This window comes from Lynx canadensis, chromosome B2, assembly GCF_007474595.2.
Source record: "Lynx canadensis isolate LIC74 chromosome B2, mLynCan4.pri.v2, whole genome shotgun sequence".
Classification (NCBI taxonomy): Eukaryota; Metazoa; Chordata; class Mammalia; order Carnivora; family Felidae; genus Lynx; species Lynx canadensis.
The window spans coordinates 3,314,817-3,332,198 of NC_044307.1; the positions used below are offsets into that span (position 1 = coordinate 3,314,817).

At 45.9% G+C, this 17,382-nt stretch overlaps 1 protein-coding gene and 1 non-coding gene across 2 annotated transcripts; one reads left to right on the forward strand and one right to left on the reverse strand.

The window, feature by feature from the left end:
• Positions 1-257: 257 nt before the first annotated feature.
• TRNAS-GCU lies at positions 258-339 on the reverse strand. The gene has a single exon. It is a non-coding gene; the product is annotated as a tRNA-Ser (tRNA).
• Positions 340-11,413: 11,074 nt separating this feature from the next.
• On the forward strand, positions 11,414-12,372 carry LOC115514778 (vomeronasal type-1 receptor 100-like). Its single transcript, XM_030316960.1, has one exon. The coding sequence runs from the start codon at positions 11,693-11,695 to the stop codon at positions 12,365-12,367; it is 675 nt and encodes a 224-aa protein (XP_030172820.1). The 5' UTR covers positions 11,414-11,692; the 3' UTR covers positions 12,368-12,372.
• The last annotated feature ends 5,010 nt before the right edge of the window (positions 12,373-17,382 follow it).

Below are 17,382 nucleotides of genomic sequence, written 5' to 3' on the forward strand. Positions count from 1 at the left end.
ATACAGTAAGGGTAAAGACAACCTTCCCCAGGGGAAGCTCAAGAACAGAGGGCAGATTGCTTTCTTTCCAAGCCTACTTATTTAAGTAATCTCTACACCAACGTGGGGCTTGAACCCACGACCCCCAGGCCTGCAGCCCCCTGCTCTGCCACCGAGCCAACCAGGCACTCCTCGGACTGGCACTCGAAGGGAGCTGGCCCCAAGCTGGAAACGCCAGAAGGAGACACAAAAATAATCGTCAATCAAAAGCACGCAACCGACGAAGGTGGGACTTGAACCCACGCGTGCAGAGCACAATGGATTAGCAGTCCATCGCCTTAACCACTCGGCCACTTCGTCCCCACGCGCTGCCATCTGGGGTGCTTTACCGCAGAGTTGACCCTCGGGAGCTCCCGGCTGTCCTGGGCACCGGGGATCCAGGAGGCGGCTCGGGGACGCCCGGGAGACCAGCTCCGGCTCCCACGCGAATGGACCACGACCGGACTGGAAAAGTCGCGACGCGAAAAGCAAGCACCTCGGCCTGGGCCTGGGCTCCCCCCGCGCGGCTGCCTGGCACCGGTCTGCGGTCCCCCTCCCTGCGGCCCGAGGGCGCCACCCGCCCGAGCCAGCCGCGGGCGGGGGCTCCCAGAGCCGGTCCCCCTGGTGTGGACCTCAGGGAGCCTGGCGAGTCCGGACTCCGAATTCGCGGCTAAGAAGACAGTCCGGAAGCTTAGACGACGGGCCCCAGCGGGGCCGCGCTGCAACTCTACCCCGTGTCGTCACCGCCTCGACCCTGCAGGGTGGAACTGCGCAGGGCAGACAGAGCCCTTCACTCGCGGGACTCTCTCCCCGCTCATCCCAGCAGAGGAGCCGCGACTTCCGATTGCCCCCAAATCCCCGTGTGCTTCTTGGGTGATCTTAGGGGGGACAGGTGGCCAGACTTGCGCCTGATTTCCAAAGGCTGCGGTGCAAAAAATGTTGAGACTCATCCCTAGCGAGTTCAAGCAAAGGGTAGGGGTGGGGGAGATTTTTCAGCTGCTTGTTTCCTAAGCGCAGGTGAACGAACAAAATAGGAATGAATTCTGACTAATCAGAATGAATCATAAATGCCTGGAAAAGGAAGACAATATCGAAGGTTAGTATTTATTTTTCTCTCCAAGTTTTTACTTAAATTCCAGTTGGTTAACAGTGTGAAATAGTTTCAGGTGTAGAATTTAGTGATTCAACAGGCACATACAGTACCCAGTGTTCATCACAAGTGCCCTCCTAAATCCGTATCACCTATTTAACCCATCCCCGCCCCCAACCTCCCTTCTGGTAACTATTGGTTTGTTCCCTTTAGTGAAGAGTCTGTTTTTCATTTTTTCCTCTCTTCCCTGCACCCCATGGCCATTGGTTTTATTTCTTAAATTCCACATATGAGTGATATCATATGGTATTTGTCTTTCTCCGACTGACTTATTTTACTTAGCATAATACTCTGTCTAGCTCCATCCACACCATTGCAATGGCAAGATGTTATTCTTCTTTATGGCTGAATAATATTTCATTGTGTGTGTGTGTGTATATATATATATATATATATACATTCATATATATGTATATATATATGTATGTATATATACATTCATCAGTCCATTCATCAGTCAATGGACCCTTGGGCCATTCCCATAATATGGCTGTTGTAGACAATGCCGTAAACATTGGGGTGCATGTGTACCCTTGAATTTTTGTATCCTTTGGGTAAACACCTAGTAGTGCAGTTGCTGGATTGCTCAAGACTAACCTTCAGAAAACAGAATTACCTTGCAGCCTCTCTGGAAAACAGTAGGGAGGTTCCTCAAAAAAACTAAAAATAGAACTACCCTATGACCCAGCAATTGCACTACTAGGGATTTATCCAAGGGATACAGGTGTGCTGTTTCGAAGGGATACATGCACCCCCATGTTTATAGCAGTGCTATTGACAATAGCCAAAGGATGGAAAGAGCCCAAATGTCCATCGATGGATGAATGGATAAAGAAAATGTGATATATATATATATATATATATATATGTATATATATATATATATATATATATATAATGGAGTATTACTCAGCAATCAAAATGAATGAAATCTTTCCCTTTGCAACTACGTGGATGGAACTGGAGGGTATTATGCTAAGCGAAATTAGTCAGAGAAAGACAAATATCATATGACTTCACTCATATAAGGACTTTAAGAGACAGAACAGATGAACATAAGAGAAGGGAAATAAAAATAATATAAAAACAGGGAGGGGAACACAACAGAAGAGACTCATAAATATGGGAAACAAACTGAGGATTACTGGAGGGGTTGTGGGAGGGGGGATGGGCTAAATGGGGAAGGGGCACTAAGGAATCTACTCCTGAAATCCTTGTTGCACTATAGGCTAACTAATTTGGATGTAAATTAAAAAAATAAAATTAAGAAAAAAATAGAGCTACCCTATGAAGGTTAGTCTTGAGCAACTTTTCTAGAGGTGGCCAAGAGAGAGGGTGTCCCAGACTGAGGAAGGGGCCTGAGCAAAGGCAGGGAGATTTGCAGTACATAGGGGAGTGGCGAGGAACCCCAGGGAGTTCATGCTCTTGGGTCACACCTCCTCCAGTCCAGTATTTGCCTTGGGGACTCTTCATTTGTATTGAATTGTTTTTTATTTAGAGATTATTTCAAACAGAGGAAAGTTATGAGGATATGGTTGGAGGAGTAGATCTAATTCTATCTTTTTTCCAAATAATTATAGCATTGATTCAAAGGCCTTTATTAAAACCTTTTTCTCTGCGATTTGAAATACCAGTTTTATTTTATAGTGAATTTGTGTATGTAATTGTATCTATTTGTGAAATTTCTATTCAGCCCACTGTCTGCCTATCCAGGACCCAGTACCACACTGCTGAATATAGATGTTTCATTGTATACCTTAATGAAGAGAGCCAGTTTCCTTTAAAGGTTTTCTTTTGGGTATTTTCCTAGATATTCCTGTGTCTTTATTTTTCCTCATTAACTTTATGATAAACTTTTCTAGCTGCATTGGTAAGTTCATTGGACCTTTTAAGTGGGGTCACAATAAAGTGACAGATAGCCTTCCTCGAACCTTCTGTGCTGCCATCATGGTGTCCCCGAATGTCCTGGAAAATGCTCACAAGACAATCTCGAAAGGAGAGGCAGACACCAGGTCCTTATTAGGCCCTGCCCCAAAGTCATTGTCCAGTTTCTAACTGTGATGGGTAGTTACACTGGCGAACTTGAGATCACTAATGCTTCACAGAGCTGCATGGAGAGCTTGCGAGGGTCCTGGAGCCCTGTGCCCTGGGGTCTCCTCTCCACCCCCCACCCCCAGATTCCGCGAAGGCAGGAGAGACGCAGGCCCAGCACAGTCAGTGGGGAGTGGAAGGGGGATTGGGGGCAGGAGATGCCAGATTCAGTTGCTGCCCCAGGGGGAGGCCAGAGGGTCACAGCCCCGGGAGCTGTCACCGCGCATCCCCAGTCTCCTCGTCATGTGCGTTCAGGTGCCTTCTCCTCAAGGCTGAAGGAAGGTGGGTGTTGTGGCCTCGGGCAGGGCTCCTCTTCACCCTCGCACCAGCCTCCCTGGTCTTCACTCTTAGGATGCGAAGACCTTATCCAGGCTTTTCCACCTGTCCCGCTGGAACTTAAACTCTCCCCACACTACTAACCTCTCAGCCTGCGACTTAGCCTGTGTCAGGTTCCAGGCAAAATAATTTCCTGGACGAGGAGCCCCTAGTCCCCTTCCAGAGACTTGCAAGTCCAGGGATAAAGGTGTTAGACCCTCAGTAACTGCAAACAGGGCAACAACTCGCTGAGCCATGTGACCTCTTGAGCCCTTGTTGAGATAAGGTCAAAGTCAGGTCCTCGCGGATCGCAGCTCTGTGTACACCCCTGTGAACTCCCAGTGGTACCCCCAGCTTAACCCAGCTTTGGGAAACCACCTGGGGGCCCCTGCATGATGTACTTAACACGCAATCTTCTCTCAGCCTCAGGTGTACAACATAGTGATTCAACACACAACATTTACTGATTATGTTCACCATGGTCTCGGGGCACGGTTCTCGGAACCCCGAAACAATTACAGTGGTGACATCACTGATCACCGATCACCACAACAAATATAATAATAATGAAAACATTTAAAATATTGTGGGAATTACGAGGTTGCAACACAGAAACGCAAAGTGGGCAAACGCTGTTGGAAAAATGGCACCCACAGACTTGCTCCACAGCGGGTTGACACAAACCTGCAATTTGTAAGAAATGTAACAAAGTGAAGGTCAACCAACGAGATGGGCCTGCAAATAGGACAGCTCCACCATATTGTGATCTAACTACTGCTGAATGTCCACCGCAAGTACTTTTTAGTCACCCCCATTTTTTATATCATAAATATACAATATTTTGTTTGACTAGTAAGAATCTTGAAATCTGAAAATCATGAAAATTTTCTTAATGTTTATTTATTTTTTGAGAGCGAGACAGAGACAGAGTGTGAGTGGGGGAGGGGCAGAGAGAGAGAGAGGGAGACACACAATCTGAAGCAGGCTCCAGGCTCCGAGCTGTCGGCGCAGGGCCCGATGCGGGGCTCGAACTCACAAGCTGTGAGTTCGTGACCTGAGAAGTCAGACACTTAACTGACTGAGCCACCCAGGCACCCCAAAATCTGAAAATCATTTAGATGTGTAAGATATCTTCAGCTCATTTTTATTCTCAGCCTGGCCAGCAAAAAGGATGAGAGAGGAACGAGATATAACCATAAAGCTTGAGAATCTGTAGGCAAGGTATGCTTCAGGCAATATGTTTCAAATATAGTACAAAGAAGCAGTAATGAGCTTTACCAGTCTTTTTTTTAATAAGAAGCTTTTGATAAAAATCATTTGAGAGTATGTCAAGACCCAGAGAGTTAATAAGAATCTTTAGTGATAAAAAAGAGCTTTTCATTTCTGGGCAGAAAATAATTTATCTATTTTAACAGGAATACAACCTATAAAGTAACTTTACTCTTCCTCTCAGTCTCTTTTTTTATATTGTCCTTGTACAATTTGCAGTGAAAGATTTATAAGCTTTTTTAAAAATTAAACTTCTCAACATTGAGTCAACTTTGTCTGATATCTTAACATGCTCTATTGCTTTTAAAAATCAGTATTATTTGGGGTGCCTGGGTGGCTCAGTTAAATCTTGATTTAACCTCACAGTTCCTGAGATCTAGCCCAGAGATGAGCCCTGCATCAATGCCAGCAGTGTGACAGTGTGAAGCCTGCTTGGGATTCTCTCTCTCCTTCTCTCTCTTCCCCTCCCTCACACGCATACACACTCTCTGTCAAAATGAATAAAATTTAAAAAAATAATAAAAAATAAAAATTAGTGTTATTTGTATGCATTATAGACGCAGACAAATAACGTTCACGTCAATCAAAATTTCCTTACATACGGTATATCCTAACATTTTTCTTTTATTATCGTTTTTTATGCTGGCACAAGAAAAAAAATTCCTTTAACATAAATTTAGCACAAAATGAAGGATGAAAAGACCACATGTCCCTCTCAATTCACACAGAAAAGACATTTGACAAAATTCAATACTCTAGAATGATAAAAAAAAAAAAGCACCTTAACAAACTAAAAATAGGAGGAAACTACTTTAGCATAATAAAGGTCATATATGAAAAACTCACAACAAACATCATACTCAATGGGGAAAGACTGAAAGCTTAACCTATGAGATTAGGAACCAGATAAACATGTCTGCTTTCATCACTTCTATTCAACACAGTACTGGAAGTACTAGTCAGGCAACAAAAGGAAATAAAAAGCATCTAAATTGCAAAGGAAGAAATAAAAGTATCCCCGTGAACAGACTATAAAGTTTTATTTGTGAAAAACTCTAAAGACCCCACAAATAATCCTGTTAGAACTAATGGGTATAGCAAAGTTGCAAAACACAAAATCAACACACCAAAATCAGTTATTTCTATATACCAACAATGGACAATACAAAAAAAAAAAAGAATTTAAAAACACAATTGCATTTCAAAGACCATCAAAAAGAACAAAAATACTTAAGAATAATCTTAACCAAAGAGACAAAAAGTTCATACACTGAACATACAAACAATGCTGAAAGAAATGAAGGAGACATAAATAAGTGGAAAGACATCCCATGTTCATGGATGGGAAAACTTAATATTGTTAAGATGTCAATACTACCCCGAAACCAACAGATTTAATGCAAACCACATCAAACTTCCAATGATGTTTTTCACAGAAACAGCAAAGTACAACCTAAATTTCATATGGAATTTCTAAGTACTCCGAATAGTGAAAAGCCATTTTGGAAAAAGGAAAAAGACAAAGTTAGAGATGTCAGACTTCCTGATTTCAAAACTGATTACAAAGCTATGGAAATCAAACAATATGGTACTGGACTAAAGACAGACATATAAACCAATGGAATAGAATAGAATAGAGAATGCAGAAATGCACTTTCACATATTTGATCAAAAGATTTCCAACAAGAGTGCCAAGATCATTCAATGGGGAAAGGACAGTTTTTTCGGCAAGTGGTGTTGGGAACACTGGATATCCACATGCAAAAGAAGGAAATGAGACTCTTATCTCACACCACCAACAAAAATTAACTCAAAATGGACCTAAGACCTAACTTTGAGGGCTAACACTATAAAACTTACCAAAAAAATAAAATAAGACAAAACTCCATGACACTGGATTTTGCAATGATTTCTTGGATGTGACTCCAAAAACAGAGACAACAAAGAAGACATGGAAAAGATGGACATTTCTCCAAAGAAGACACACAAATGGCCAATAAGCACGAAAAGAGGCTCAACATCACTCAGCAACAGGGAAAAGTAAATAAAAAGCATCCTAGCATACCATTTCACACCCATGAGGATGAGCATTACTAGAGAAAGAAAAATTAAGCAGAATAATAAGTGTTACACTCAGACCCGGGTCTGGACCATGACCGCAGGACCTGACCTTCTGGGCCACCAACCATTTGCAGGCAAACTTGCAAAAGAAATGAACACACTCAGAAGGGAGCACCTCAGTGAGCTGTATGGACTGACTCAGAGCCCACAACTAGCCCCCAGATCAGGAAGCCAGAACCCCAGGAGTCCCCCTCCTGCTCCCTTCTGGACCCCCGTCTATCACGAGGTGGGGGAGGGGGCAGTAGGGATTCTGACCCTGCCCCTCAGTGATCTTCTGTTATCAGTGTGGGTGCAGTTTAAACTATTCACGAAGTGAGCACTTGTGATTCTCAGGTGTCTGTTCCTGAGCTGTGGCGACCAGTGGGATATGGGTGGGGTTGGCAGGAGGCCCTAATGAAGTCCGGGGACCCTGGGCCCCCCCAGGGCCCCAGCTGCACCAGCGCTCAGCCTGCAGTGCGTTTACTCTAATTGCATGAGGACGGTTCCCGGCTCCGCAAATTACAGAGCATCAGGGAGAGGGGAGAAGTGGGCCCCAGGGACCCACCTGGTGCACAAGGAGCCCTTGACACTGACATGGTGACCTCAGCGCCTGAGCCAGGGGCACGGGGACTCGGGGAGGTATAACAGGGCCCGGCTGGCGCTACGGCCAGAACACCCTCTCCCCGAGCAGGGCCGCGTGCAGCTGACGAGGTGGGTACCCCTGGCGGCCACGGGTGGGCGCCGGCCTTGGCTTTGGACACAGGCCGTTGGGGGGCAGGGCGGGGCGGGCAGGCGCGAGAGGAGAGGAGAGTCGGAGCCGCTCTGCTGGGTCGGTTGTGTGGCAGGAGCGGCCGGGACCCAGGGGGAGGACAGCTGGCCGCCTCCCAGCCCATCGGGAGACGCGGCTTCTCTGTGCTGCACAGGAGGTGAGCCCGGGGGTCCACGCTGTGCCTGAAGCTGCCCCTTCCTCACGTGGGGGCGGGGGGGCGTCAGATGGACGCCCAGGGCGGCTCACCCGGGTGTGCGCGCACGCACTGACTCTCTGGAGTGTTCTCTCAGCTCGTGTGCACGTCCCCTCCCGGCAGAGGGGCTCTGTGCCCGTTAGTTCTGCCTTTTCGGCACTGGGCACGCTTGCCTGCTCTATTAAGATTTTATTTATTCTGATGTTTTCATTTTCCAGCCCTCCCCCAAATGATACAGTACATTATTATAAAGAATTTTTTTTTCTGAAGTGTGGGGACACATAGGAATACTAATAGTCATTTTTAGAAAATGATTCTTTAATACTTTCTGGGCACTGACATAGCACCAAATCCTGAGCTCGTTTACTCCTGAACTACAGAGTAGTTTTTACGGGTGAGAGTTCTTGGGCTTGGAGAGGCCAAATTACATGCCCCAACTCACCCAGACAGGAGCTGGGAAGGCCGTAGTAAACTCAGATCGCAAAGCTTGTTCTTGTGACCAGCGGTTGCCCTACTCGGATGGAACCGTACTTCTCCGGCATCTGGAACGTGCATAAGCGTCCCTACCATTTTCTACAAAACACAGGCACACAAATACAAAACAGAGCCAACCTTGACTTAACTAAAGTCACACAGACTGCATTTTGTTCATTCGCAAATGATACAAGTAAGAAGTGGGTGAAAGCTGACTCACAGCTGTTTGTGCAGAAGCGGTGAGGAGGACATTCACGTCTTTGCCTAATCAATGTGCAGCGTGGCTGGACTTTCGTCCACTCAGTGACAATGTCCACAGTGATAAGGGACCATTAAAGTCTACTGAGCTTGGAAAGATTAGAAATCTGAGTCTCCTGTAGAATGTTAAAGCCGATCTTCTTGTGTGGGGGGAGAAAAAAAATCTTAAGACGTTCATTTTTTTAAAAAAAATTTTTTTTAGGGGCGCCTGGGTGGCTCAGTCGGTTGAGCGCCCGACTTCAGCTCGGGTCACGATCTCACGGTCAGTGAGTTCGAGCCCCGCGTCGGGCTCTGGGCTGACGGCTCAGAGCCTGGAGCCTGCTTCCGATTCTGTGTCTCCCTCTCTCTCTGTCCCTCCCCGGTTCATGCTCTGTCTCTCTCTGTCTCAAAAATAAATAAAAACGTTAAAAAAAATTAAAAAAAATTTTTTTAACATTTATTTATTTTTGAGAGATAGAGATAGCGTGTGAGCGGGGGAGGGGCAGAGAGCAAGGGAGACACAGAATCTGAAGCGGGCTCCGGGCTCTGAGCTGTCAGCCCAGAGCCCGACGCGGGGCTTGACCCCATGAACCGTGAGATCGTGACCCGAGCTGAAGTCGGACGCTCAACCGACTGAGCCTCCCAGGCGCCCCTAAGTCATTCATTCTATTCATTAACAATGTGTTTTTGAATTAGTAAACAAATGTTCTTGTCATCCAAAGCTCTAGTATGTAATGTACCTTTCATTTATGAAGCTGCAAGCCGTGTTGACTTAACTGAGGCAGGGGAACAAATAAATTAATCTTTAAGGAAAAGAGAAGCTCGTGAGAGCTTATTAAAATATATATATGTAACCTCTGTCTCCAGATCATATATGTGTGCAGCTTTTCCAGTCTACTTGGGATGCCCTTCAGAAAAGCCAAGACAAATTCTTTCTTTCAAAATCTGTTATCGGTGTTTCAGAGAGTAGAGAGGTGTATCGAGGCGGGGTGGGGGGGGGGGGGGGTTGGAATCCAGGCAGAAGTAGGTAGACACAGAGATGCGGGAAGGAGAAATGTATCATAATGTACAGGTCTCCCAAAGGATGACCGATGTCATTCACTAAATCAAGGGAGGCTCTGACATTCAACTCACTTACCCATCTGAGGACACACTGAAGTCCCTTCTGAACGTGCTATCCGACGTGGATTGACTTGTCCATCTCAACCATCTCTCCAAAGTGGCTCATGAACCCGTCTGTGCGATTACCAGGCAGTTTTACAAGCATAACCATACGCCTCATTTCATCCTATTTTCATAAACGACTTTTTGAGCGGTTGATAGCCGATACCGTGCTGGGTCCCGTAGGTACTCAGTGTGCAGACAGCACCCTCTCAAGTGCTCCGCTCCCCAGTGAAGGAAAGAAACAGGTAAACAGGCCAGGGCAGCGGGGCCCAGCGAATTCAGGCAAAGGCACCAGACGATAAAATTCCAAGCTGCTGTGTGACAGACGGGCAGCAGTGAGCTGGGTGAAGAGGGTGGCCGAGGGCAGGAGGGCCTCGGCATCGGAGTTTATGCACACTTGTGGGGGAGGGGCGAAGGCAGTTCAGAAGTGAATTTGGTGAGAAGGACAGGAGGCCAGATTGTGGAGGGCAGACACGTTTAGAAGGAGGTCGACAGGTGAAGCCACGTATGGTTTTCAAGAAGTGAAGCAGAAGGAAGATTGATGTTTCAAGATCTCATTTCGACTACGATGTAGAAAGAGAATAAACAGAGAGAGTGATGAGCGGGTTCTGTAAATCACAACGTGAGACAGTGGTGGAACCTAGGCCCGCAGGGTGGGGGCATTTCTGATTGAGAAAATCACCACGTTTGACAAAGGGGAAGAGGCTGAGTCCGCACGACGTGAGCCTTTGGCTGGATCCCATGGGGCTAAATCTCTTTCTCTGATGAATTGCTGGGAGAATTTTCCTGATTTTTGATTTTGATTTGCTTTTTGATTTTGCCCTCAGGAGAAGGGGAGAGTGGGACCCGCACAGGCGGGGAGGGGGGCAGGGGAGTATCCCACCCATCTGGAAAATCCGGAACACCAAGGTCACCAGAGTTAGCCCCCCTTGAGGAAAGGGGACCGGGCTTTCCTACCGCCCTTGGAGGAAGTGAACAAGCCACTAGACTCCCCTGTGTAGACACTCTCATTTAGCCAAGTACAATTCTTTGGAGACACTGCCACTATTAGCCCAGTATTCACAGTATCAGAGCGGTAAGTGTGCTCGGGAAGAGCACCTGGGGGGTGGCGAGGCGGGGCGGGGGGTGGGGAGGGAGCACCAGCACACTCCTAAACAGTGAGATCATTTATTGGGAAGGAGTAGTGAAGGAGGAGGCATCCAAATGATACTCGGCATTACGGCTTGGAAATTGACTGAGTGCTGTGGCCCTTCGCTGAGCTGTTGCCTGGGAAGCATATTGCCACGGCCATTTGACACACGAGGGGTACGTGTACAGGGATAGAAGGACCTCTGGGAATGGCAGGGGGACGCTCTAGCGTGGGTTATACGAGAGATGTTCAGGCTGGATGTTTAAATTATAGGTGTCACCATCTTCATATCAACGGACACAGGAGAAAAAAGAAGAGAGAGCGGAGAATGAGACCAGAGACATGCGAGTGACAGAACCATATACATCTACACCCTTCGGAACTGAAAGTGTCCCTTTCGCTGGAGTAGACCCAGAAAAGCCCGGACCTAAACTATGTCATCTTTACTTCTTCGTGTCTCTCCCAAGCCCTTCCTAGTTTTGTGCGTGAAGTCAGAAGATGATTTGGAGTAAGGTCATCCGGGGAATAACCTTGCTTTCTCTTACTGGACCCGGAATTGTGGGGAACCTCTTTCTATTTGCGGGACATGCGTCCGCTTTTCTCACGAGACCCGAGAAAAAACCCATACACCTTATCCTCGCCCAACTGGCTTTTGCAAATACGATCATTATTTGTACCAAAGGGAGCAAAGATATCACCGTATCCTTTCATCTCAGAAATGGCCTAGGCACTGCTACTTGCAAAACTGTGTTTTGTCTGGGGAGAGTGGCCCGTGGCCTGTCAATGTGCACCACCTGTCTCCTCAGCGTGGTCCAGGCCATCACCATCAGCCCCAGGACCTCCTCGTGGAGAAAGCTCAAGCCCCGCACCGCGTGGCAAGTGCTCCCCTCTCTCCTCCTCTTCTGGATCTTGAATTCCCTGATAAGCTCCAACTTGCTCTCCTACATCACAGCCGCCCAGAGCACGAACGGGTCCGGGATCGCACCGTCTGGCTCCCACGCCTATTGCCATATGCTGCCCTCTGGGCTGACCGTCAGGTGGCTCTTCCTGACTCTCATGGCGCTGCGGGACATCGTCTCCCAGAGCCTCGCGGGCTGGAGCAGCGGGCACATGGCTTTCCGTCTGTGCAAGCATCGCCACAGTGTGCTCCACCTGCGGAGCTCCAGATTCCAGCGAAATTCCAGCCCAGAGACGAGAGCTACGCGGAGTGCCCTCCTCCTCATGGCCTGCTTCCTTCTCTTTTATTGGGCAGACTTCATTTTCTCCTTCTGCATCGGCTCCTTCTTGACCAATGACCACACGGTGTTACATATGAAACCGTTTCTAACGCTCGGTTACGCCAGTCTCAGCCCCTTTGTGCTGATCAGCAGGGCCTCCCACCGGCCTCCCCGCCGGAGTGCCCGCCGAGATGTGGGGAAAGTACACCCTGCACCACCTCCTCCAGGAGCGGAGCGTTAGATTCGTGTTAGGGATCGCTTCTGCCTTCGTGCATCAGAGCATCAGATCACTCGAGGCTTCTACGAGCAGATTTACTTTTTGCTTTAAAGAGAGGCCCCGTACTGGGCAATCGGGGGCTTGTTCGGGTGTTGCAGGAAGTGGGAAAGAGATTCTTTCCAGCCTTGGGTTCCACCAGCCCTGTCACGTGGCTCTGACGTTCTTGCCTGAGCAATTATTGCCGTTCCTTCAATATGTAGTCAGCACGCAAAGCACGGTGCACACACACACACACACGCACACACGCACACACACCCCCTCAGGGGCTGTGTTCCCCAAAGCCCTGGCCCCCAGTGCTGCACTACGTGTACGGCGTGTGTGTGTGTGTGTGTGTGTGTGAAAGTGAATAAAGGAAACCCCAGTTTAGAATGCAGCACGCCCCTCCTCCTCGCCAAGGAGGACCCCACCGTGCCCGGAAACGACACACTAACCACGCTTGCAGCCAAGGAGAGACCTCCGCGGCCTCAAACTCTCGTTCTTCTCCAGTGAACTTCTGTGCACGTCAATCCTCCCCGGTTTGCTCCTAAAACCTGATGAAACCAGTCTGCCCCTTGTCTCTCCGGACGTGCCGCTGGTGTTCCCACAGTTTGCTGGTCCCGCGTTGTGATTCCTGGCTTTCCCCACATCAGCCCATTTTGCTAATAAAATAACCGGCTGTTCTGATTTTTGAGGTCGCCATCCCTTGGTGTCGGAGAAGTGGGATCCAGCGAAGACCCCTCACAGCTCCAGGGCTGGCGAGCAAACAGGTGCCAACACCCACCGAGCCCACTGAGCTCACTGCTTTCTCCCAAGCCTGGAGTGTGAGGTCAGTTTTCTCCTGCACTCCAGCTCTGCTCTCCTTGCATTTCGAGCTCTCCAGGCTTCAGGTGGAATCTACTTAAGAGCCTCGTCCTCTTGGTTTTTATAAAGGCGTCACTTTTCCCGATGAGTACTCTTTTGTTTCTGTTTTCTGGAGCTTCCTTCAGCCACCCGCCCTGTTCAAAAGGGGAGAAAACACATTGACTGCTGGTGTTTTACAACGGCTATCACAAGACAGGGTCCTCATAACTACGACATCTTAGCGAATCCAGAGGTCAGATCGGTTCCGTCTACCTGGTCCCGGGCCCGACTTGTCCCTTTCTGGGGAAATGGGTGAACTTTTGAATAATGTGGATTCACAGAAACCACTCTGAGGAATGTTCCAACTGGATAAGATCACTTAAGAAGGGTACTTACAAGCAAAGGCTTCAAAATCCAGAAAACAGCTTCATTGCCAAAAAGCTGATAAAAAACGAAAGAGACATGGGGTCCCTGGGTGGCTCAGTGGGTTAAGCGGCCGACTTTGGCTCAGGTCATGATCTCACCATTCATGGGTTCAAGCTCTGTGTTGGGCCTGGAGCCTCCTTCGGATTCTGTGTCTCCCTCTCTCTCTGCCCCTCCCCTGCTTGTGCTCTGTCTCTCTCCCTCAAAAATAAATAAATGTTAAAAAAAATTTATTGTTTTTTTTAATATTAAATTTATTGTCAAATTGGTTTCCACACAACACCCAGTGCTCATCCTAACAGGTGCCCTCCTTCATGCCCCTCACCTACCCTACCCTCCCTCCCACCCCCATCAACCCTCAGTGTATTCTCAGTAAAAATTTTTTTTAAAAAATGAAAAAGATACAAGAGGTACCTGATTCAAAAGATTGACATAACTCTTACTGCTCCCTTCACCCTCCTTGAGTTCTCACTCTACTAATCTGCTGTCTGAACCGCACTGACAGGACCATGAACCAAAGTCGGCCAAATTAATCACCTTATAGACACCCCCACATCTGCTTTCCACGGTCCCACTTGGGCCCCTCCCAGAACTCACAAAACTGAGGGATTTTCTGGTAAAGACGTTATTCGCTTCAACAATCAAGCTGAATCTCAGGTAGATAACAACATCTGCAGAGGGGATCCTGGAAGCCAGTTTTTGATTGGTAAATGGAAAAAAAAAAAGTAAATGAAGGTTAAAAAAATGGTTAAAAAATGGTAAATGAAGGTAAAAAAAAATCGTTAAAAAAAAAGTTCTTACCAGAAACAGCTTTTCTGAATCTCTGTCTATAGTGCCCAGTGGAAAAAGGAAAATAAAATTTCACATTGTCCCTCCTTCCAAATCCAAACCCATTGGTTATTGCCTTCCTCGTTCTTATTTTATGTTCTGAGGAGTTGTGGCTTCCCGCCTCTCTGCTTGAGACTTGTTGGCTCTTTCTTTGGCTGCCTTTGGGAGTGGGTCTGGATCTCGGGAAGGTAGCATCCTGTGCAACCTCTTTGGGGCCCCCACTTACATTCAGAGGGGGTTATTCAATACTGCCAGAAATATTTAGTTTGTTCAAGCTGAAGACTGACAGCATATTTAAAAGAATTTTCTTTTAAGTAGATCTGTGGCCGAAACGTCGGCCAGATCGGAAGCTGATGGTCAGAGCCCGATAGGAATTCTTGAAAGTCTCCCCCACCCCACACTAAAATTAGAACTACGCACCCAGAAAGGAGCAAATGGTGGATCATGAGGCCGGAGACACGGATCTGTGATGTCATTTAAGTTATGACCCGGTTCTTTGACAAATTGAGAGCAATCGCCCTTATCTTACAACTCTTGTAAAATGAGAAACCGTTCTAGAGGCAGTTCAAGTTCTCTACCCGTTCGTGCCTACCAGCCCAGACCTTCCCTATTTATCTCAAAGGGCTTATAACCTCTTCAAGAAGTCTTATCTGCATCATCCCCAATTCCTAAGACTGAAGGAAAACAGGGCCAGGCGGCAGGCCTTTTAAAAATACAAATGGCTGTGGGAGCCCCCTTGCCAAAAATCTACCCACCGCCGCCATGAGGTTACTTGTCAAGGACGAATACAAATCCTTGGTGTCCTGTCCACAAGTATTAGTAGAAAAAGGGTCACGTCACCGCCATCTGAGCGGTTAAGCTCAATTCATTCCATCTGCCAAAAGAGTTTGGATCCAGACATTCGCTTATGAACTAGTGAGTTTTGCCTCGTTCTACACGCCTCATGGCTTAAAACTTTAGAACAATAAGGTCTCCGCATCTATCTGTACATCCTTCATCTGTACGTATGTGGTGTTTTCTACCTCCAGATAGTACTAGCAAAATTAATTTGTAAAAGAGGATTAAGAAAAGCACTTATCGGGGCGCCTGGGTGTCGCAGTCGGTTAAGCGTCCGACTTCAGCCAGGTCACGATCTCACGGTCCGTGAGTTCGAGCCCCGCGTCGGGCTCTGGGCTGATGGCTCAGAGCCTGGAGCCTGTTTCCGATTCTGTGTCTCCCTCTCTCTCTGCCCCTCCCCCGTTCATGCTCTGTCTCTCTCTGTCCCAAAAGTAAATAAACGTTGAAAAAAAAATTAAAAAAAGAAGAAAAGCACTTATCGAAATCATCAGAAATATAATAGAAACTTAACCTGGATGTTTTTTCAGTTCACATGATCTAGGATCAATCTATAATAAATAAAAGCTGTCTGAAGTTTGTGGATTTTTCTAGAAGAGACGTTTTTAGAGTTGCCAGCAGTAAATAGAATACTTTTATTCTATCTGGGTTTACTACAAATCAAATAAGCTCATGTTTTCTCCGTTACAGAATCTGTCGGCAAGAAAAAGAACTTAAAAATGATGGTTAGCTGTTTAATGTCTTGTGAAATGTTCATAACTAAACCTAAACATAATTAAGAGCAAATGAATTAAGTAGATGTAAGGGGAAAATACATAAGTTTTTCAGCAATATTTATGCCTGTTAAAAAAATCTTTTTGGTAACTTAAAACCTTAGATTTTCGCTAAGTTAAATGAGATGATAGTCATTAAACATCTAGATCATTTCCAAATAAGATAAAATACTGAAGCATTACTTATTGAACATAGGTTCATCTACCTATGGCTTCTCATTACAGAGAAACTAAAAGATATTTGGATATGTTGGTGCTACGTTGGAAAATTTTAAAAGGCATATGCTTCTAGAAATTATGAAACGTATTCATAAATTTCCCAATCTAAAGAATGCTGGTGTAATGGTTCACAATTGCTTACTGTTTGGTTTTCACTAGAAATGAAGATTTCTAAAAGTTAAGCATTCTAACAATATATGTAATGAAAGCTACTAGAAATAGTTCAACATTGTACATGCAAGGAAAATATGATGTGGGTGTTTGCGTTTTGTCGGGTTTGTTTGTTTGTTTGTTTGGGGTTTTTTGGTTTGTTTTCTAGTTTTTTGTTTTGGGTAAGAATAGGAAGGAGGAATGAAGGTGTATTTTTGTTGAGAGAAATGAGTGTACTTTTGTCCTAAAGTAAAGCCGGTTATTTCTGAATGGGAAAGAGAACAAGAGATGAACCAAAACGGACATAGAATGCTGTAGAAGGTTTATGAAAAAGGAATCTTGGGAAAGGAATTTTGCATGTGATCAAGCTGGATAAGATTGAATGAATTTGTTAAAGGGTTGTTTTTTTTTTTTCTTAAGCTTTCATAGTAACCGTGCACTGATGTAAAACTAGAACTTAATTTTCTTTCGTCTGTTAAAAAGACAAAGTTTATTGAACTATTGGTCTGCTCTTGGTAAGAGATCATAAAAGGTTTTTTTTTTATGATTTAAAGTTATCTGCCTAGAAAATTCTATGTTTTGCCAAAATATTTTCCTGTGTTTATCAGGTCTTTGATTACTTAGGAAAATAGAGCCTTCTCAATATTAGAAGAGCTGATTTTTGCTAACAACTGTGTAAGCCCCTGTATTTCCCTTTAAAATCTTTTGCTGACACTTGGATTAAATAGATAACAAAGTATTGCTTCACAGTGACCTATGATCCTATTTGATCAAGTGCTTTAAAATATTTTTGATACTTTTCTCAAACTTCCCCAAATCAAATTCTAAATGAATCTTTTGACCTGGAAGAAACTCTGAGATTATTTCCAGAGTTTTGATATTCTGACTCTTGATTTCAGCTCAGGTCATGATCTCATGGTTTGTGGGATCGAG

Excerpts from the sequence above, each read along its gene's own strand:
- LOC115514778 (XM_030316960.1), top strand. The coding sequence starts at position 11,693 with ATGTGCACCACCTGTCTCCTCAGCGTGGTCCAGGCCATCACCATCAGC.